General features: G+C 32.7%; 1 protein-coding gene across 1 annotated transcript; it reads left to right on the top strand.

The window, feature by feature from the left end:
- Nucleotides 1-8205: 8205 nt before the first annotated feature.
- LOC124819714 (protein yippee-like At5g53940) lies at nucleotides 8206-20713 on the top strand. Its single transcript, XM_047291275.2, has 5 exons — nucleotides 8206-8392; nucleotides 9616-9659; nucleotides 19424-19532; nucleotides 19836-19891; nucleotides 20366-20713. The coding sequence occupies exons 1-5, from the start codon at nucleotides 8297-8299 to the stop codon at nucleotides 20448-20450; spliced, it is 390 nt and encodes a 129-aa protein (XP_047147231.1). The 5' UTR covers nucleotides 8206-8296; the 3' UTR covers nucleotides 20451-20713.
- The last annotated feature ends 1917 nt before the right edge of the window (nucleotides 20714-22630 follow it).

Here is a 22630-nt window from a genome sequence, read left to right as displayed (position 1 = left end):
CATTTTAATCGGTTCAAATGAAAGATAATGCATCAAAGAATGATGTAATTGGACTAAAATTAATTTAAACGGTGCCAAAGTGAGAAAACGAACCTGAAAAGTGTAACCCGTAGAGAGAAAACACGAGGAAGATGATGAACATTAAGTGCACGTAACTGTTGCCTCGCGCTCGCGGTGTTTTAATGTAGCCATATAGAAGTCGGTTCCTCCCACATCAGATGTCTATATGGTTGTAGAAGTCGGATTGGCGGGATCTGACGTCTAAATGGAGTTAAAAAGTGACTTTTTAGATTTCAAAAATGAGTATATAGAAGTCGGTTCCCCCTACATCAGACGTCTATATGGCTGTAGAAGTCAGATTGGCGGGATTTGACGTCTAAATGGAAGTAAAAAGTGACTTTTTATATTTCAAAAATGAGTATATAGAAGTCAACTCCCCCCACATCAGACGTCTGTATGGCTGTAAAAGTCGGATTGGCGGGATCTGACGTCTAAATAGAGTTAAAAAGTGACTTTTTAGATTTCAAAAATGAGTATATATAAGTCTGTTCTCCCCACATCAGACCTCTATTTGGATTTAGAAGTCGGATTGGCGGAATCTGACGTCTGAATGGAGTTAAAAAGTGACTTTTTAGATTTCAAAAATTAGTACATAGAAGTTTGTTCCCCCCTCCCACATCAGACGTCTATATGACTTTAGACGTCTGTTTCCTCCATAATAGACGTCTATATGGTTGTTTTATTTACGGAAAATGCCATCGGTCATTTTTTACGTTGGATATTCGAGGGTCGAAAGTCTAAAGGGTGACGTTAAAGGCCTTTTTTGCACTAGTGACATTTTATTATAATACATAATTAGGAATGTTAAATCTTAATATTCTACTTGTCAAAATCTTATGAAATTGTTTTCCAATTCTGACGAATAACTTCGTCTTAAAGTTGGCTGTAAATAAAATATTGACCATATCTTTCAAAAGTTTACTACCACGAAACAAGAATAACAAACTCAACAAACAAATTCATCCAAGAAATGGACACATCACAAGTGAAAATCATGGCAAAGGACAAGACTAAAATTGTCAAGTCAAACGTTGTAATGAAGAGTGACTATAAAAAACCACCACTAGTGCAGAAAAGACTTTAGACGTCTGTTATTTTGGGCTTTTAACGTCTGATCTCTGTCCAACGTCTATATGGGTGACGTTAATGAGACGTCCGACACTATAGGTCAGACGTCTATATAGACGTCGGATCCATACAGGTCAGACGTTTCTGAGGTTGCTTTTGACTCAAAGTGATTCGAGTTTACAACTTTATATTTTAGTTGAAGAGAATGTATTGTACATTTTTTTATTGGATGGTTTTAAAAACGTAGTGGAGAGAATTGGAGGAGTGCAAAACGCAAGAAACCACTGTCGAAGAACGCCGCCCAAGGACACGAGAATAACTGTACCAAACCCAACGAAAACGCATTTTAATCGGTTCAAATGAAAGATAATGCATCAAAGAGTGATGTAATCGGAGTAAAATTAATTTAAAACGGTGCAAAAGTGAGAAAACGAACCTGAAAAGCGTAACCCGTAGAGAGAAAACGCAACGAAGATGATGAACAATGAGTACGCGTAACGGCTACCTCGCGTTCGCAGTGTTTTAATGCCGACATTTAGACGTCGGTTCCCCCAATAAAAGACGTCTAAATGACTTTAGAAGTCGGAGTGGCGGGATTAGACGTCTAAATAGAGTCAAAAAGTGACTTTTTAAATTTCTGGGTTATGTATTTAGACGTCAGTTCCCCCATAACAGACGTCTAAATGGCTTTAGAAGTCGGTTCCCCATAACAGACATTTAAATAGAATAAATTTTATTTTTTACCTTTTCGTTTAGTTTTGGCGTCTATTCAGGGGAGTCGACGTATATGAGTATTTAGACGTCGGGCTCCGCCATAGCCGACGTCTAAATAGTTGTTTTATTTATGAAAAATGTCACCGATCATTTTTTACGTTGAATATTCGATGATCAGACGTCTAAAGGGTGACATTAAAGGTCTTTTCTGCACTAGTGCACGTTAGACAATTCCAACATATACCTCCACCATCACTCGAACTATTGAATGCAACACCAAACAAAAAACTTAATACAAAAAATCCCATAAAGATAAAGAAAACTCACTCGAGAAACCACCTTTAGAACAATGATGATAAAAGGTTTAAATCTCAATCCAAGAATCTTTGCTCAATAAGGACACCACTTGATCTCTACCTCCTCGCAACCACACACTTGTATGTTTTTCATCTACTTCACGATTAGGGCTTTCAACAGGGACTTCATTTTGAACATGTTCATATATCTTCGAGGATTTTGGTTCAATACTTATTCAATTATTTGTTCTTTTATGAATAAAATCAACTTGTACATTCTTTGTCAAGTGGACTAGTAAACTACTGTTTTTCAATCTACATTAGAGTGTGTACTTTTATGTTTTCACAACTAAGATGAAATTGTGTAAGCCACTAATATTAATGGATTAATTTTACAAAGATATTCAATTAGCTGATTCTCTTTTGATGTGGATTTTAGTAAGAAAGTAATGCATTTCTTTTCAATAATCTTAATTTGTACTTTTGTGTATAAAGATGGAAAGATGTATGGGTAGTGAAAGGTCACAAAGGAAAGTGGAGAAGATGAAAATGGACTAGAGTAATCAATTAGAAATGTAAATTGCAAGGATAGAAATTGCAAGAAACTAAATTACTAAAGCTAAACTAGAAATTGATATAAGAAATCTACAAAACCAATGACCTAAAATCTGCCCAGTTAACCTTTTTCTAGATGTTGCCTTTCTTAATGCATTGCTTGAATTCTTGACCATTCTTTGGGTCACTTTAATTCCTATATTGACTTTTATTTTTATATTCTTTCTTGATACCTTGTGTCTCGATTTTCTTTTAGTTTTATTCTCCACATCCTTCTCTTACTTACATCACATCATTCTTTTTTATGTTTTTGCCTCATACCGTTTTTCAGTATCTTGATTTTGATACTTTATAACAATTTGTTAATATATTAGTTCATCCTTAAATATAACTAATGTCACTTTAAATGTCAGAATTAGAATTGAAAATTGAAAAAAAAAGAGAAAAAAATATGAAATAAATGACACGAATACTTGATTGATGATTTACATAGCTCAGTTTATTTATTTATTTATTTATTTATTTTTCCTATTAATAAGTGTCGACTATATACCATCTTGATAACATTAATTTAATCAACAACAATTTAAGAATTTTTTTTTGCGTTAAATAAACCAAGCAACACTTTATTATATTTTATTTAAATTAAGCTTTGATATGATAGACTGACACTATTATTTAATTATTTAATATAAAAGTATAATCTAAATACTCTTGTGCTTCTAAAATCGACGATAATAACTTTTTAATTGTTATTTATTTTAAGAATTGCCAGTATCAAATTGGGTGTATTTTGTCTATTCAATGTTTAATTAGTTTTTATTTTCATTGTTTACTAAGTACAAGGGTAATTCAAAACTGTCCACAAAAATAGGATTAAAAATGCATATTTGATTCAAATAATAAAAAGAATATACCAACTATATATTTAAAAGCTCAAAGAAAACAAATAATTAATTATTATATTTTTTACCTCAACTTTATATCACAATTTTTATCTTAAAAAAGTAATGAGAGAAATAAAAGACTACAAAAATTAATATTAACATAAACTTCTAAATAATTTAGGGCTTGATTAAGTGGTTCACATCTCTTTTTAGCATATTCTAACTTTCAAGTTCTTTAACATTATTATTGATTATCACATTTTAAATATTGTGATGTTACAGTTTCATAATTTCATAATTCTTATAGAAATTATAAAAATGTTTATAAACTGCCATCAATATAATATATTAATTAAGGTAAAACATTTTCGCATATAAAAATAATTAAGACCCACAACTTGTGTACAAAGTCCACAACTTTTATTATCCAAGTTGTTCTTAAATATAAGAAACTAGGTAAGACTTTTCTGCTTTTTTGGCATAAATTACAACCATAAGTGTGTTAAAATAGAGAAATAAATATTTCTTTTTGAAAATAATAGAGTCAATACGAGATAGTTATCAGAAAATTAAATTAGAATTTTGTATCACATAAGGTATTACAAGAGGCATGGGTTATATAATTCCATAATATTCAGACATGCAAAACTCTGAAACATACGTTAACATACCCAAGAGTCACCGAATCATGATAAATAATTTTGAAAAGTAAAATAATATATTTAATATATTTAATATATATAATATATATATATATATATATATATATATTTCTTTTTTGTGTTGACATTACTTTTCCAATTTTACTTTTTAAATAAATACATTTTTAAAATTAAAATAATTATTTTACAAATTTACTTTAAGTTATTTCTTTAGAAAAAATTTTCTATAAAAACCTGGCTTTAGAATTGCTGAGTATGAGTGGCATCTTACCAGCTGAGTTGGCTCAAATTCAACAACGGATGATGTCTAATCCAGAGCTGATGAGATGGTCGAAGAACATTCTAAAAACTTTAAACTTGCTGCTTGCAGACGAAGCACATTCGTTAAGAAGAAATGGCTGAGATTGAGGCGTTGGCCATATTTTCATCAATCTCAACCATTTCTTATGAATGAGTATACTTCAACTGCTAGTAGCAAGTTTAAAGTTTTCAGAACTCATGTTCTTCATGCTCTCCGAGGCCATCTCACATATGCTCTGGATTAGACATCATCTGTAGTTGGATTCGAGCCAATTCAGCAGGTGACATACCACTCACATGCTCTGAGAGATGAACATTCTCAGATTCGAATCTGAGCAATCCCAGCTAGCACGTAAAAACCGAAACTTGAGACAATTCTCGATGATGGGAAAAGAGGTACGTAAAGATGGTCAATGGATATTAGTCTCTTGTCCTTTCCACGTTTTTGTCATCTTAAACTTCTTCTACTCACTTCTACGATTTTTGCTTTCTTAATTATAGAACACAAATGTAGGTTTGTTCCTTGCCTTCAAAGCACTGTCATTGAAACGCTGTAGTAGATCCTTAGCCTGGTTCGCATCAGCTCAACATTCTCAACCACTTGGGTTTTAATTTCTTTCTTTGGAACAAGACTGGGTGGTGCTCTTTGTGGAGAAGGCTCTGAATACATAAGAGTGTAATGCTGATCCCAAAGTATACGGTTTGTTTGACGAAGAGAGGAAACAGTGTCTTTGAAAGCAATAGGAAGTTGTGTAAAAGAAATAGAGATTTTTTAGGTTCATATAACCTAAAGCCCAGAAACAGAGATTTTTTTTTTCATTTTTTATTATAGAATTTCTTTTTTTTTTTCAGTTCACTGTTTATGACATCATTTCAACGAATTCATAACTATATGTAAAAATGTAAACTATCCTTTTTTTGTAAATGGAAACTATCCTTCTTTTGGTAAAATGTAAAGTATCTGAAAACAAAAAAATGATTTAAATTTGTCACAAATCAGACAAATTGTCAAGTATTGACAAATTGGGAAAAGGCACAATTCATACCCGAAGAAACATCATAAAGGGTATTGCCTAGAGCTTGATTTTACCACTTTTGTATACCAGCATTTTACCCATATGCAGCCAGATGGTAAGTCTTTCAAGTCACAAAGCTTCTCCACTTTTTTAAATAAATACTTTTTTAAAATTAAAATTATTATTTTATAAATTTACTTTAAGTTATTATTTCTTTAGAATTTTTTTCTATAATAACCTGGCTCTAGAATCGCTCAGGAGAATATAAGTATTTCAGAAATCATTTCAAATATTTTTCAGAAATAGAAAAAAAAATTATATGAGAAACAATAACAACTCATGTACCTGAAAAATATCGTATTATCAAATTATATTTTATTGGTAAGTGAATCAAAATAATTTTTTTTTATTTTATTTTTTCAAAAATAAAATAAAACAGATGAGAAAAAAATAAATAATAAATAATAAATTTGTATTTTACTCTTTTTTTCATTTTAGAAATGGAACAAAACTTACGACTTGGGGAAAATTAATAAATTTGTGTTTTATTGTTGAAAAAACAATAAAATAATTAAGAAAATATTATAAAGAAATATTTGTTAGAGTTTGGAAAATAGAGTTTTAGTGTTGATAATGTGTTTTAAACGGAGAGATTAAATTATTTTACTATTAAAAAGCTTGAAGTATAAATAGAATTTTAACTATCAAGTCTCGTTATTCAAGACACACAATTTCTTTAAAACTCTTTTTTTAATAGTTCTCTACTATCTTTTCTTATCTTCTAACTGTTGGGTTATTTATATTCTTTAATCATGAAGGTCCTAAATGATCATGGTAAGGTCTTCATTTTCATCCTATTAGTTATTTCAAAAGAGTAATTTAGTTTCTACTCTTTTCTCTAGTTTCACGTTTTCAAATGCATGTGATGTTGGCTCTATTGCATGTGTCGTTTAGGTGTTCTTTTAGGTTTTTTTTGATAAGTGGTTCTAAACGCGTACCCTGGTCTTGATTCGATGTACAAGACATATATATGTAACTTAATGTGTATTGATAGACTTATTTAATAAATATATGTACAATTTTGTCTAATGTGTATTTATATATTCATCTAATTTATATTTCATAGATTTGTCTAATTAATGTATGTGGTTGCTAGACTTATTTAATTAATGTTGAACATACATATTTAATATGTATTTATTTAATATGTATTTTTTAACTTGTCTAATTAATATATGAAATGATTTATCTAATATTTTTATTATACTTAGTAAACAAACTCGTTTAACGTGTATTAATAAACATATATTTTGTTGGTGAACAAATTCATCTAATATATTAAATTTATTTATTAGTTATTAGATTCATATAATTATTTCATCTATATATTGCTAGATTTATTTATTCTGTATGGATAAACTCACATTCTCTAAATTTTGTAGTTCACCGAGTACAAACAAGTGGTAGAGAAGATGGATTTAAGCAGAAAGCAAACCCATTCGTTAGCCAACAACCAAATAACTCAATTTAAAATTCCTGCTCCAGGATGTCTTTCACCTCCATCATTTCTCTTTTTAACAAAATAGTGTTTGCAGGAAAGCAAACAAACTAGAATAAAGAAAAAAATTATGCGCATGTAAAAGACCAAAAAGCCAAATTGTGGATAAATATCATAAAAGTAAACGTAGATGAACATTTACGGAAGGAAAAAAAAGAACATTATGTAAATGTGTCACAAAAGGAGAGATGAGTAGGTTGCGTTAGTATGATAAATCCACATTTTGAAAATGACAAAAATCTCACATTTAAAAATAACACTATGCATATGTGTCCTTAAAGGAGGTATAGACAATAAGATAGTATCTTGTTTTCTAATATTTATACTACTAGATTAAGATACTAGATGATACTTGAAATTATATTTTTTTATTCAACATATAAAATAAATAAATTAAAGTAATGTAATATCATGTGTAAAAATAATAATTTTTAATTTGAGAGGAATAGAAAACAGAAAATTCAACGTTGAGAAGGGAGAAACATTCAAAACCGTGGATTATGTCAAAGAATTACTTTCAATAACCAAATGTAACATCATCATCATGGTTAGTAAAAGATTGCCACAACACAAAGTTAATCATAAGTTATTGTCAAGACTAATCACATTAAAGGACCAATTCTTTCTTTACCAATCGCATTTATTTACTTAAAATAATTTTATTTATTATAAGACGAAGAAGTTGTTGTTTGTATATTTCTCAAAATTATATAAAATTATTATAAATTCAAGTATAGAAAATTCTCACGTTTAATAAAAATAAGAAAATTGATTAAAAAAAACTACGATTTTAAAATTTTGAATGGAAACTTACTCATCGATGTTAAATATATCATTAGTATAATATAATGACCTATTATTTAATTATTTATCAGTAACTTTCATCAACCAATTGGTAACAAATTTGGAGTCAGAATACTGAAAACTAAAACTTGCGTGTACGGTGGTCGTAATAGACACCTATTAACTATAAGAGATATTAATTAATTCAGAAAAAATAATATTAATATTAATATTTTTATTTTTAATTTATTTCTAGACCAACACGTGTCCCTTTGAAGAGCAAGTTTCCAGAGAAAGAGGCACTTGTATTGTCGTTTCTGTTCCCATGAACCGCTATGAGCAATAGAAGCAAGTGACGGTGGTGACACAAGAAAACAACAGAGAAAGCAGAAAGAATATGGGTAGATTCTTTGTGATGGAGCTTGAGGGAAGGTCTTATAGATGCAAGTTTTGTAGTACTCACTTGGCCCTTGCAGATGATCTCATTTCAAGGGTACTTTACCAAACCTTATGCTTGCTTTGATTATATTTCTGAATCTGTTTGTGAATGAAGAACACTACCCTTTAGGGCATATTCAATTTTCAGACACAGTTAATCATTTTATGGACGTTTTCATATGTGGAATATGAACACAACTTGCCCCATTGAACTGTAATCGTAGGTTGTACCATGATTGAAGCTGGATCAGAGTATCTGAATTGAGTTAGGTTATTGTTAATATATGAATATTGTGTTGGTAGATTTGTTAGTTAAATTTGAGATGGTTTATGCAATTTTGAAATCCGGGTCAGCAACGAATTTTGGGGTGGGGGATGTTTATTGGAATTTTTTGTGTTTTGTTCTTGGCTTATTGTTGTGTTTCTTACTCTATCTGAATGCAAAGTTTGTGCTTTTTTCTGAACTCAGGTTTTCTAGAGAATTACCGTAGTTTTGGATCTTAGCCTTATGTACCCTTTATGAATACTCTTTGCTATTATACTTATCCCCTGTAAGCATTCCCGTTTTGCATCACCTGCTACATCCACTGAAGAATTAAAAAAAAAGGTCAAAATTATACACTGGCTCATCTGATTAATGAAAAAGGCCATAAATAGCCTTTGATTGAGTGTGGATCGCATAGTTGCTCATCATCTATTCTTACTGGAAAAGAATTTCAGATGGATACGTTGGCAACAAATCCTGATGGATAATATGCGCTTTGCTGTATGAGTCCTTGATATTATTCAGTTCAATCCTTGTGCTTTGCAAATAGTTGAACTGTGATGAAACGGGTAGTTCTTCCATTAATGATGTACTTTGTAAAATACTCAAGGGGGCCAAATCTGTCTGAATGATGAGTTCAGAAACTATTTATCCAAGGAATATACAGTAGAGGTTCATGTACCAAGTTTTAGGGGAACTCACAATATGCCCTTGTAAATTTGGACTGCTCTCTTGCCTGATTGCTTTTGATACCTTGTATCCTTCTTATTCTGTGGTGGTGTCTTTCCATGATATTCATAAAATCATGTTTCATTCAATTAAATATATACCTCACATATAGTTTGAGATTTGGGAAAAGATAACAAGCTAAATGTATTACTTCTAAAGTAATGCATAATGTCTGTACATCTGTTTTTGCTTGGTTTTTGCCAATATAATGCTCTAAGTTTCCAACTGCTTTCATGGATTCTTAAATTACTTCTCATATTAATCTTCTGTGACCCTTCTTTCAGTCGTTTCATTGCCGGAGGGGAAAAGCATACCTATTCAATAACGTGTGAGTATATTTAAGTTTTTCTTGGATAATCCATTGGTGACTAAGAAATTAAAGGTAATGACCGTACTGTGTCGTGTATGATTACTGATAAGCTGACATGCCTGGTACTCATTTTTTATTGCTAGATGAAAATTGCCTGCAACATATTCGGAGTTCTTCTGCATGTTCTGCAAAAGTCAAAGCTCTATTGAAATTGCATTGTGTAATTTACCATGAGTACTAAATTGTTCTATACTTGAAATCCTCCGCATTTTTTTACCATATTAACTGGATTTAATGGTAATGCATCCACATCTTTGGAAACAATTTATCATTGAGGCTTTTTGATAGAAACTAAAATTCACGATAGTAGTCAACCAAAAATGTTAGGTACCTGGGTTTGGAACCTAACAAGAACATACTTAGAAGATAGAAAGAACAATGAAAGAATGTGTTTTTGTATTGATATTGAGAACAAAGTACATTGATAGCGCTAATGGAGGCCTAATGCCCCACTTAGCCCTAACGGAAGCATAATCCCCCTCTTTTGGCCAAAGTCCAGATTTACAAAATAATACTCAAAAACTCCCCTCTAACAATGAATAGAACTCTATTTATATAAGATCTCCCATCCCGCCTTTCCTAACTGCGCTCTCATTTTCCCGCCTTTCTTAACTGCTCTCTCATTTCCTCTTCCTTCTATCCTCTTACCTTAGATCCTATCATTACACCCTACTGCAAAACAACCTTGTCCTCAAGGTTGCAACAATGAAGTTTGAGCCCATAGCATTGTGATATGGTCTTATCATAGGAAGGGAACCCTCTGGCTACTACCTGCTACTACCTACAACTTCCTGTCTAGAGGCTTGGGTAGTGGTCGAAATGAGAGACAGAACTTATGGGACCATTTTCGTGTTTGGATTATTTCCTTGAAGGTAAGGAGCTTCTTATTCTTCCCTGAAAAATAACTTCTTCTAACGTTCGGCTCTCTTCCCACTATCTTTATACCGTTTGGGTTTCTTCCCACTATCTTTATACCGTTCAACTCTCTTCCCACTATCTTTATACCGTTCAGCTCTCTTTCCCCTATCTTTACACCGTTCGGCTTTCTTCCCCCTATCTTTATACCGTTTGGCTCCTCCCCCTTGCCTTCAACCGTTCGGCTCGTGTTAACAACCCTTGGCAGAGTTGCTGTAAGATCTTCAATTGTGGACAACTCCGTCTGCTTCAAGTCTAATTCTGTCTTAGCTCCTTCAGTCTCCTCCTCTTCATCCTCCGCCAACCTAACCATCCGTAGACTCCTTTCTGGGCAATAGTTGCCTGGACCGAATGGTCCCCTGAAACACCTTCTTCCTTGCTCTCTCCGTTTCAGGAATTCTGAGTAAGGCAGTTTCCGGGTGTTCAGTACTAACCCCACATTCTCGGCGGCTCCCAATCGGCCTGGGCTATAGCGCATTGCCTCGGACCGCTCAGCAACCCTCGATCGGCTTGGGTTATAATGATTGGCCTCAGACAGTGTCACCTCTGCGCTCGTTCGTCCCCAAGACGACTGGTCTTCAATCCCGCTCCCGTTCCCCACCTTTGCGCCTCCCTGAAACTCCTCAATATCCCTTGCGATCCACATCGCCACCATTAATTCCTTCGGGTTATACGGTCGGACTTGATTCTGGATGTCCTCTTGCAATCCCGCAAGAAAATATCCTAACAGCTGCTCGTCCGGCATCCTCCTCGTTCAACCCGCCAATATTTTGAAGTATTGTACATACTCGTCCACTGTCCCTGTCTGTTTCAATGCTGCCAAACGCTCGACAATGGTTCCAAACCTTATCACCAGGGCTTCCTTCAAACCATCCCATGAACGATTCTTGGCTTTCCCCTTCCAGGCTCTGAACCAGTAGCCAGCGCTCCCCTCCATCCTGATGTCGGTTAGGCGCACCTTTTCCTCCTACGATACCCCTTGTAACTCGAAGAATTCCTCTTCCTGTGCGATCCAGCCAGTGGGATCCGTGCCATCAAATGTAGGTAGTTCAACGTGCTTCCTCCAACTGCGTCGAACTTCTCCTCTGTCTTCTTCCGATTCCTCCTTCGAGTTTTCATATAGTCGTCGTTCGCGTCCCGCATTGATGGAATCACCACTTCCTTCGGAGCTCCTAGGCTGGTTCCTGGTGTGATGTCCTGAAGCTTGTTGGAACGCGAGAGTCATCGCTCGCACCTCCACTTTTGATTCCTCCATCGTCGACTCAATCGCCTTCAATCGTCCCTCCATTCTTCTTCACACGCGCTCCGTTTTCTCCTCTGATATAGATCCGACAGGTTGGACCAATTTGTTAGGTACCTGGGTTTGGAACCTAACAAGAACACACTCAAAAGATAGAAAGAACAATGAAAGAATGAGTTTCTGTATTGATATTGAGAACAAAGTACACTATAGCGCTAATGGAGGCCTAATCCCCCTCTTAACCCTAACGAGGTCTAATCCCCCTCTTAGCCCTAACGGAGGCATAATCCCCCTCTTCTGGCCAAAGTCCATATTTATAAAATAATACTCAAAAACTCCTCTCTAACAATGAATAGAACTCTATCTATATAAGATCTCTCATCCCGCCTTTCCTAACTGCTCTCTCATTTTCCCGCCTTTCTTAACTGCTCTCTTATTTCCTCTTTCTTCTATCCTCTTACCTTAGATCCTATCAAAAACTCTAGAAGAAATGCAGCTTAGCACCTTTCATTGCAAAATATTTCTCTTGAAAACCAGAAATTCAAAGTAGAAATAGTAAACTGTCCCAAACTATATCAAAATCAATCACAGAGGAATGGAGTAAACTGAAAATGAAAAGAAGAAAGTAGAAAAGGAATAGATGCTAAGGACTAAAGCGTATTTGTCCTTCTGGCCCTTCCCCCTTTGATTTCTCTCATCATTATCCTTATGATTCTCTATTTCTCTCCCCCCTAAGTCTACCGCCAGCTGTCTAGTCTGTTTGGCATCTAGCTCTTCCATGGGATATCTGCACTCTTTGACTTCATTATATTTCCGTTCTCCTTCCATTTTTTGCTTCTTATCTCTCTACTGACAGACCTGTTCTACTTTTCCCTCGTTTTCTGTACATGGTTCAATAGCCCTCACATTTCAACTTATTGCACTGCATTAGTTATAATTTAAAAGAGGAGTGCCAGTACCAGCAGCCACACACTCTAACACACTTTCTACTGGTCCTGGGTTAAAACTATACAATTATCGATAGTTCATGAATAAGATGTGGAACACACAAAATATATGAATTTCTAATAAATTTAAACCAATAGAAGAGAATGTGTACAATAGAGCTTATTCTCAATGAAATAAATAGTTTGAAAGAGGGTTGAATGGAACTTGAAAAACACTTCGAAGAACTTTGCACAACACGATATCTATTAGACACCAATCAGGTGTTGGCTAATAGTTTTGGAATATCTTCAGAAATATTTTCACAAAGGAGGGCTTGTACACGAGTAATAGAAAATAAACACTATGTTTTATACTTATTCACCTTGGGCCACGTCTAATACTCCTTACCAACTGTAAAAGATTCCACTAAATAGTAAAGGTTTCAAGTATTCACTATTACTTCTAACTCAGTCACTCCTAAGTAACCCTTTATCTTCCCATTAGATAAAGAACCAGTACACTATGCTACTCTTGGAAATACAAAAGGATTTACAAGTTTAGCCCTTTCTCTAAGTCATTTAGCAAACTATCTTTAAACTTAGCACTAGAAGCTTGTGAATCTCTTTTCAAGCAATGTTTCGTGTATATTGTGTATAGAGCATTAATTGTTTTTACACAGTTTCATTTCTATTTACAGATGTCGTAAAAAGGACCGTAGTAACTTGCATGCTTTTCTTGTCTTTTGTGTCAGTATTTTACAGAACATGGTTGACCTTTTTCTGATAACATTTGTTGTTATACTCAACATGATTAGCATGGAACACCTTTATCACATTCTCTTCCGTGTTTCTCACAGTACCAAATTTAGAAAAATGTTGTGTCAAAGTCATCTTCGGGATGTCACTAAACTTGCATGACTTTTAGATGTTCTTTGCATTACGATTGTGTCTTGTAATATTCATGTGTTAGCTTTGTCTACTTGTGTCTTGTACCAAGCTTTGTCTACTCTTTGAGAAGCGTTTGTTCTCTTCGCTTGCATTTAGACTTCTTCTGACGCTTCGTGCATGTCTTCATGTAGTGCTTCTCTTGACTTCGTTTGCTAGTCCTTGTCTAGTGCTTCTCTTGACTTAGACTACATTTCGAGTGCATCTGGTGCTTCATGTAGATTCTGTCTACTCTTGCCAAATGTCCGACACTTCATGTAGATTGTCTCTACTCTTCTTTGTAGACTTCCATCTCTGGTCTACTCTTTCCTTGAAAACTTTGTCTAAACTTCTTATGCATGTTTTTAGTGCTTAGACTTAGTCTAGTCTTTGGTCTTATAGACTTATATCACCTGTTTCACACTAAATAAAAATGTTAGACACAACAAAACATAGTATTATTTGTTATCATCATAATCATCATGGCAAGACTCTGAGGCTTATACTTTTATTGAATCATATGAAAACTTGTCTATGCCTTAATTAACATTTCAAAATTATAAATTCCAACATTTTAACATATACAAATTTCACTATCTTTTAGATTTTTTTATTTTTTTTTTGCATAGAATTTGGCATTACAAAATAAGTTTTAAATTTATGTTTTGAAAGAATTCAACTGGGTAATATGATTAGCAAAACATGTTTTAAGGCATTGAAAGCCTTCAAAGTCTTTATGTGAGTTCAAACCTTGTATAGTTTTATTGCTTGGTAAAATTGAACCACTAGAGCAATTTTCATGTTTTGAATTCTAGTATTGTCCTTTTATTGGAAAATCATGTACATGTTTGAAGGCATTGAAAATGCTTGAAAATCCATGTGGCCGATTACCTATTAACAGGTCTCTCTGCTGACAGACCTGTTCTACTTTTCTCTCCTTTTCTGTACATGGGTCAATAGCCCTCACATTTCAACCTATTGCACTGCATTAGTTATAATTTTAAAAAAAGGAGTGTCAGTACCAGCAGCCACACACTTTCTACCGGTCCTGAGTTAAAACTTATTTAATTAAAAAAGGAGTGCCAGTACCAGCAGCCACACTTTCTACTGGTTCTGAGTTAAAACTTATTTAAAACTACACAATTATCGATAGTTCATGAATAAGATGTGGAACACACAAAATATATAAATTTCTAATAAATTTAAACCAATGGAAGAGAATGTGTACAATAGAGCTTATTCTCGGTGAAATAAATGGTTTGAAAGAGGGTTGAATGGAACTTGAAAAACTTTTCACAACACGATATCTATTAGACACCAATCAGGTGTTGGCTAATAGTTTTGGAATATGTTCAGAAATATTTTCACAAAGGAGGGCTTGTACAGAGTAATAGAAAATAAACACTATGTTTTATACTTATTCACCTTGGGCCACATCTAATACTGCTTACCAACTGTAAAAGATTCCACTAAATAGTAAAGGTTTCAAGTATTATGATAGGATATAATATGATAGGTTATAATGGGTAATGGGTGCAGGAATGAGGAAACAATTTAGGTATAAGAAGGCAGGGAGCTCTTGTGTCAGGGTACTTTTGGATAATCTTGTAGATTGAGCTTTGGCTCTTTGTGAACAGGAACTTCCTCTTAAATGGTGGCAATACATCTGGGAAGCTTGTTGTTTCCCATAGGAGGTGGCCATTCACAGGATAAATGATGGAGACATATGCCTCTTCATATGTGGATGATCTTCTGAACCAACTTGGAGTAAAATTTTGTGGGTCTACATTTGAGTAGTTTATTGCTGCAATTGCATGACAACAAGGGATGCCACTGATCATCCACTTCCTGTAGCTACATTATTCACTGTCCAGGTCCATTGTAAACTTGTTCCCAATTACTGAAACGTGTCTAACCTCAAACATCTTTTGTGCAGATCAGCTGAAAGAAATAAAGGACATGAACATTAATAAAAAATGGACATGAACATAAATGAGAATTGGATATAAACATAAATGAGATTACGTTGGGATCCAATATCTTGATAAATTTGATTCCTTGCCAAGTCTCTTTTTAATCTTTGGACAAATAGAGAAATCCATAGATGCCACATTGGTTTTGTTCGTAGCCCATCCTTTCATGAGATAAAGTCTGATTTCCTCCAATATGGTGATAATGGATTTTCCTCTAGCATGAATAATAAAACGATTGAAAGCTTCACTCATGTGAACTGAGATCTTGACCAATACCTGTTTCTGGAAAAGTAAGGAAAATGGGTTACCATACATGAGTTTCGTTAATGTGCATGTAAGGAAAAAAGTGTACCTCGGGAAAATAGTTATGAGGTATTTATATGCTTCTACATTGACTTCTCTAATATTGAGCATTTCTCTCTCCCAAGCTGGGGTAGGTGCTTGTGGCAGCCCTCCACATTAGATTCTTCAATGTCTAACCAGAAAACATTTTCCTAAAGTTTGCATACAGGTGCCTCATGCAGAATCTTTGTTCTGCCCCAGGCAAAAGTTCCTAGATAGCTGGCACCAACCCTTATCCACATCAAAATTACAATGCATGAAGTCAAAACTAATCAAAGTACTACATGTACCTTTTGCTGGTCAGACATCCACGTGCATGACCCACACACTTCATTACCCCCAAGGTCTTCAACTAATAACTGTAAAAACCACATCCAAGTGTCATTGTTCACGACTTCAATTACTGCATAAGCTAGTTGTAACATCTGCTCATTTGGATCCCTAGCAACAGCAATAAGCAACTCTCCCTTATACTAACCTTTTAAAAAATACCCATCTAAACCGATAATGGGCCTACAACTCACAAAACTATCCTTACAAGCTTTCAGACAAACATAAAATCTTTGGAAGATTGGGTCACCATTATCAATGTCTACTTTAACCTTAACTATAGACCTTGGGTTACACCTCAACAACTTATGTGCATAGTCATAAATCCTTCTAAATTGTTCTTTAAAGTCACCTTCAAGTTGACTAGAGACCATTAACTTTGTCCTTTGTGCTTTAGAAATTGAAACATTGGTATTCCATTTCTTTAATGCTTTAGAACATATCTCATTCACCCTTAAATTAGGATTGTCTTGTAAAGACCTATCTAATTTCTCTCTCAACCACTTACTATTCATCATTTTAATGTTAAATTGCCTTATGCAAGTATGGGTACCAACTATTTTCATTAATTGCTAAATTTTGTGTGATGGCAAAAACTCAAAGTAAGCTACTCATAGACACTTACGTTGGCCACCATGCATCTCACCCTTACCCTACGTTTATCATTTTTCACAAAATTTAGAGCTCTTCCAGCATGAACAACATAACTTCTAATGGTCTCCTTGAACTCATCCTTATCTGTAAATGTAGTCCCAACTTGTCATTTGTAATCTGTCATTGACTTTTGTTTTCCATATGCAGGAAAGGGAAAATGACTTGGTCTATCCTCAGTGTCATCCTCCTGTCATCCTCCTCACTTGCACTGTTTTCTGGAGTTAACAGGAATTCAAAATCCCATTCATCATCTAACAAGCCCTACCATGTCCTTTTGGTTCAATATCACTCTCTCCAGCCTTATATTCTTCATCGCTCTCTTGTACCTCCAATCTAATACCAACATCTTCTACCTCCTCCACGTACTCGTCACCACTAAGATGATCCATATGTGCTTCATCCTCATTGTCTAGTTCAACTTCTTCCTCACTGTCCATTCCACCATCTGTCTCCATCTCCACTCCATGCTCTGTCTTCACCTCCACTCCACCATCTGTCTCCACCTCCACTCCACCCTCTGTCTCCAGCAACTCAACCTCACTGACCAACTCACCCTCAGTCACTAACTAAGCATCATTCTGCAAGTCCACCTCAGCCTCTGTGTGCATCCCCACTTCACACAGTTAATTGTTCCTTCCTTTACCTCCTTTTGCACTTCAACTTCATCCTCCACATTTCCTTCATCACCATCCTCAACATGCGTCAAATCTCCAACCTCACTATCCTCACCACTCTCTAAAGGTCCTTGACAAAGATAAAGAATTTGATTGACATCATTTTCTATAACCTTTGCTCGTCCACGCCATGTACAACAAACAAGTTAACTTTCCCAAAATATTTTGCACGTTGATCATATTCATTGCACCTGATGATACAACTTATAAAAAATATCTTGTATATTGTAAAATAAGTCTTTTACTTCAAGGTACCCCACATCCTTAAGGACACCTAGTATTTCAGAAACAACTCCATTTATCAGGGTCAATGTCCAAATAAGCTATCTCCTCATCTATATACTTAAAGGGCACCTCTTTTATCAAGGTCCCACCATGGTGGACCACTACCTCAAACCTTTAGTCAGTCATCCCAATCCCTATCCTGCAAATGGAAATTGGACCACTAAATTAATTTAAAGTAACACCTATGGGACCATTATAAATCCCCAAAATGCGACAAATTTTACCATACTTAAACCTCCAAAACGCAACAACTTTAATCATATTTAAACCCAAACCGACAACGAATTACAAAACAACTACAGATTCAACATTTAACCAATCAATAACACATAATTACAAAACTTTTACCACCAAAATCATACCCAATAAAACAAAATAATACATTTAACAAAATTAAAATATTCAACACCAAATTAAACCCTAACACCTAAAACCAACAAGAACAACATCAGGTTAAGAACACTTACCTACCTACGATCTTCCAATTGCAAGTTCAACGAACCACAAACCCAATTTGAAGACCAATTTCACTAGATTCTTCAATCCCAATTTGCGAATTGCTTCTAACCTAATTGTAATTTTCTTTAACCTAAACTTTAACTTTTTCATGTCAATATTTAACATTTACACATCAATTGACCTGAGCTTGCCACATAATGAATAACTAGACAGGTCATTAACTATTGGCTAAAGTAAACATTACACCGTTAGCATTTTTAATGTCGTCAGCAAAAAGGACCAACTTGAACTATTTTACCAAAACATGGAACCACTCTAAACAATTCAAAAAATAGGAGGACCACTTTGAATATAACTAACAAAATTAGGGACCAAAATTTGTATTAAGCATATACAATGATAGAAAACTCTTACAATGGGAAGATCACAAAGACTATTCTAGACAAAGACTATTCTAGACTCCTAAGTACAACTCATAGAGTGTACAACTCATAGAGTGTACTAGACTCCTTGGTACAAGACAAGGTAATTGATTCCAAATGCACTACTTATTACTTATTTCAACAATTATAATTATTGTTTCCTTTTGTTTAGTGAATAGAATCTTCCTAATAGTTCATATTATTATATTTCAGTTTTTAGCTTATACAGATCAGGAATTATATTTAATTGTCATTTGGAACTGTAATGTAATATTTGTTATTTATAGAAAAGAATACAATAGAAGAAGGCAAGCAGCCAAAAATAATTTGACAGAGAAGACGCATAATTTGGCACTGTTTTACTGTGTTCTTATTTGACATGTTATTTTCTTACTAACAACTTTATGTCTAACCTGCTCTCTTTGGTCAGATGAAATTTATAAACCTACTTGCTGTTTGCATTATAAATAAATAAAGTTTGGGGATATTTAGTTTGACATTATTAGTTGAAAATACCGCTAGACCTGAATAATCTATACTGATGATGTGTTTGCTTATGTTTCGGGACTATGATCCAGTGTCAACTTCACACTCGGAGCACCAGAAGAAAGGATGATGCTTTCAGGATTGCATACTGTGGCAGATATCTTTTGCTGTTGTTGTGGTCAAATAATTGGCTGGAAATACGTAATACTCTTCTCTTCCCCTCTCTGGATTTCACGTAATCAGGAATCAGTGACCCAGAATTTTTAATACATATAGAGATAGTTTCATGACAACACACCATCACTCTAAAATGAATTTTACAATGTTATCTACTTATAAATTATGGCTGATATGAGATAGTGATTGTAATAGTCGACAAACTGAATCATTTTGTTTGTGATTGGTTGATGGCATATATAATATTATCTATCAACCGTCATTGTTTAGTTCAAGCTGGTTGTTAGCTTGTCACAAAACTTTTTAACATTTACTATTTTCTTTCAGGAATCTGCACACGAGAAGAGTCAAAAGTATAAAGAAGGGAAGTTTGTTCTTGAAAGGTACTAACATGTAAATTTATAAGTTAAAAATGGTTTTAGACCTTTACAAAAAATTATAATTAGTTTTTGTTTAAAACTTTAATACATTTTGATTTTCGAACTTTAAAATTAATAGATATAATTCTTTTAATTTAATTATATTAAATTTTTAATTTTTTTTTGACATGTTAAACATATTTTGAGTTAACATTGAAATAAAAATGTCTTAAAAACATTTATCATATCAATTTGTTTTTATGTAATTGGGTTAAAAATATTATATCCATTTATTTTTAGAATTTTTAAAAATTTATATCAAAATATATCAAAATTTTGAAAAAACGAATTTTAATTTCGCATCAAGGAGTAAATATATATCTTTAATATATATTTTTGCATTGGCTTTTGTTTATTGGTTAAGGGAATTTAGTTGGACTTTTTTTTTTGTTACGGTGTTTATACTAACTTGGGTCATTGTGTGTGTGAATACAACAGAGGAAGGATAGTTGATGAAGTTGAGTTCTCTACTGAATTCTATATCGATAGTCGTGTCTGCGTGAGTGATGGTGACGAGGCTTAAAAAGACATGCCGCTGGACTTGTTCTGTATATGATGAACAATAAAGGTGACCCTTGAAAAATGTTCAAGATCAGGGAAGTTTTTTTTTTTTTTTTTTAAATTTATTTATTTGCGTGTGGTATATGAAATGAGAGTTGCCAATGGTGTATGATTTGTGGAGAAAGAAAAAGATGAAACATTGAAATGGTAGTTTTAGATTTGCTGCAAAATACTTGGAATGAACCTCTCAGTATAGACCTATTAAAAAACATTATATTTTAGTAATGAACCTGTTTGAATTTTTCTCTGAAGAAAAAGATTAGCATAATGATTAAAAATATAAGAAACTAGATTATAAAAAAATAGTTGAGGAGTGAACATCAAAATTCATTATAAGAAAGAGAGAAAAATATCCAAACTTAAAATCAAATAGTTGTAATTTAAATTAACACTCTATTAAGTAAATGTCCCTTAATATATTTGTAAAATAAGTTGGATGGAGGTTGACATAAGTGAGATTTAAATCAGTTAACTTTATAAAATTTTTCAAGAAACTTATAATTGATTCAATTTGAATTTAATTACATTTAAAAAAAATTAAACTAATATAGACGTCCGTATATATATATATATATATATATATATATATATATATATATATATATATATATATATATATATATATATTACTAACTTTATTTATTTTTAAATATAAATTTTTTATATAACATTTGGAAGAGGTAAAGTTTTACATTACACATATATTTATATATTTTTCCTTAGGTTCTCAGAAATATTAATGGAAAAATAGAAACTAAATTAAGAACGTAAAAAATACTACAATAATTCAAATTATGTTAGGTGCATCAAGTTCAAAAATAAAAGGTAGCACCTAGTTTAATAGTTGTTGAGTTACACTTTTAATCAGATGCACCACTAGTTTAATTAAATAAAGGTCCAATGAGATTTAATTAATCCAAGCTATTAATAATTCAATTATTATTTCATTTAGATAGTTATTGCCTCAATTGATTAAGATGAGCCAACTTAAGGTGATATGTAGTCTTCTTTGTTAAAAGATTATAATAAAATTTACCTTTTGTATATGAAAATTTTAAATACACAACCCATCAAATTTTTTCATTAAATTTTCACTCATCTTATATATGAATCTCTTTTTTAATCAAAAATATTTTTTTTATATAATATCAATAAAAAGAATCTAGTCTACACAATCTTAATGTTAAAATCTTAACTAACATTTATATATATATATATATATATATATATATATATATATATATATATATATATATATATAAGTTCTGACTTACATAATCTAAAAATAACTACTGATATTGATTAGAATAAACTGAAAATAACATCTTGACATAAGTTAGAAAAAAAAATATGACATCAATAGAAACAACATTATTATGTTGACTAAGAAAATCCTTACTAACGTCAGTTAAAAAATTACTATAATATAACATTAACAATAAAATAACATTAATGATGTTGGCCAAGAAAATATATATGATTAACTTTGTTTAAAAAGTAACTTTCACCGAAATTTATTAAAAACAATGTTGAGGTCATAATATTAAAAAACGATTAAACTAACAATGTCTCAACCTTAGTTGATGTTGTTCTAATCAAAGTCGAGCTATATATGAAATTCAAAGAGAAGAGATATAAATTTGAGAATATAAAAAAATTCAAATTCTTACTTTTTATTGGAATTTAAAATTTTTCATTTTAAGTAATTTAATCGCTTTCAAATAATCTCAAAGTTTCAATTTCTTTTAAAACTCTTTAAAGGTATAATTCAACTTTAAAATCTTGGATAGCTGCTTAAGATTTGAGAGTCTTGGATTGTTATTGTACAGAGAGACACATAATTGAAAAAACCTTCCTTTGGATGACTTTTTAAGTATTCTAAAAGTTCATGAAGTGTATTTACTAATCATGGATCAAGTAGAAGGTCCATTCTTGTTGAGAATTTTTGAGAGAGGTTTTGCAAATAGATATGAAATAGGAGAGATATATTTTGTATGGATAAACTTTATGCTTGTAGATCAAAATATAACATAATATCAAATACAAAATATTTACAATATGTCAATTTTGATGTTTTAAATTTAAATAATAAATAATTTTTAATTGAAAGATATTTTTAAAACTACAATATTTTCTAAAAAT

The sequence above is a fragment of the Vigna umbellata genome, chromosome 6, assembly GCF_029865625.1.
Source record: "Vigna umbellata cultivar VRB3 chromosome 6, Vumbellata_1.0, whole genome shotgun sequence".
Lineage (NCBI taxonomy): Eukaryota > Viridiplantae > Streptophyta > Magnoliopsida > Fabales > Fabaceae > Vigna > Vigna umbellata.
Note: the sequence above shows the minus strand (reverse complement) of the source record. Positions and strands in the feature narration are given on the sequence as shown.

What these genes read in the sequence shown, in the direction of transcription:
- LOC124819714 (XM_047291275.2), top strand. Translation starts at nt 8,297, where the DNA reads ATGGGTAGATTCTTTGTGATGGAGCTTGAGGGAAGGTCTTATAGATGC. An exon ending in CAGATGATCTCATTTCAAGG is followed by an intron (nt 8,393 to 9,615) that starts GTACTTTACCAA and finishes CCCTTCTTTCAG; the next exon opens with TCGTTTCATTGCCGGAGGGG. An exon ending in GCATACCTATTCAATAACGT is followed by an intron (nt 9,660 to 19,423) that starts GTGAGTATATTT and finishes ACTATGATCCAG; the next exon opens with TGTCAACTTCACACTCGGAG.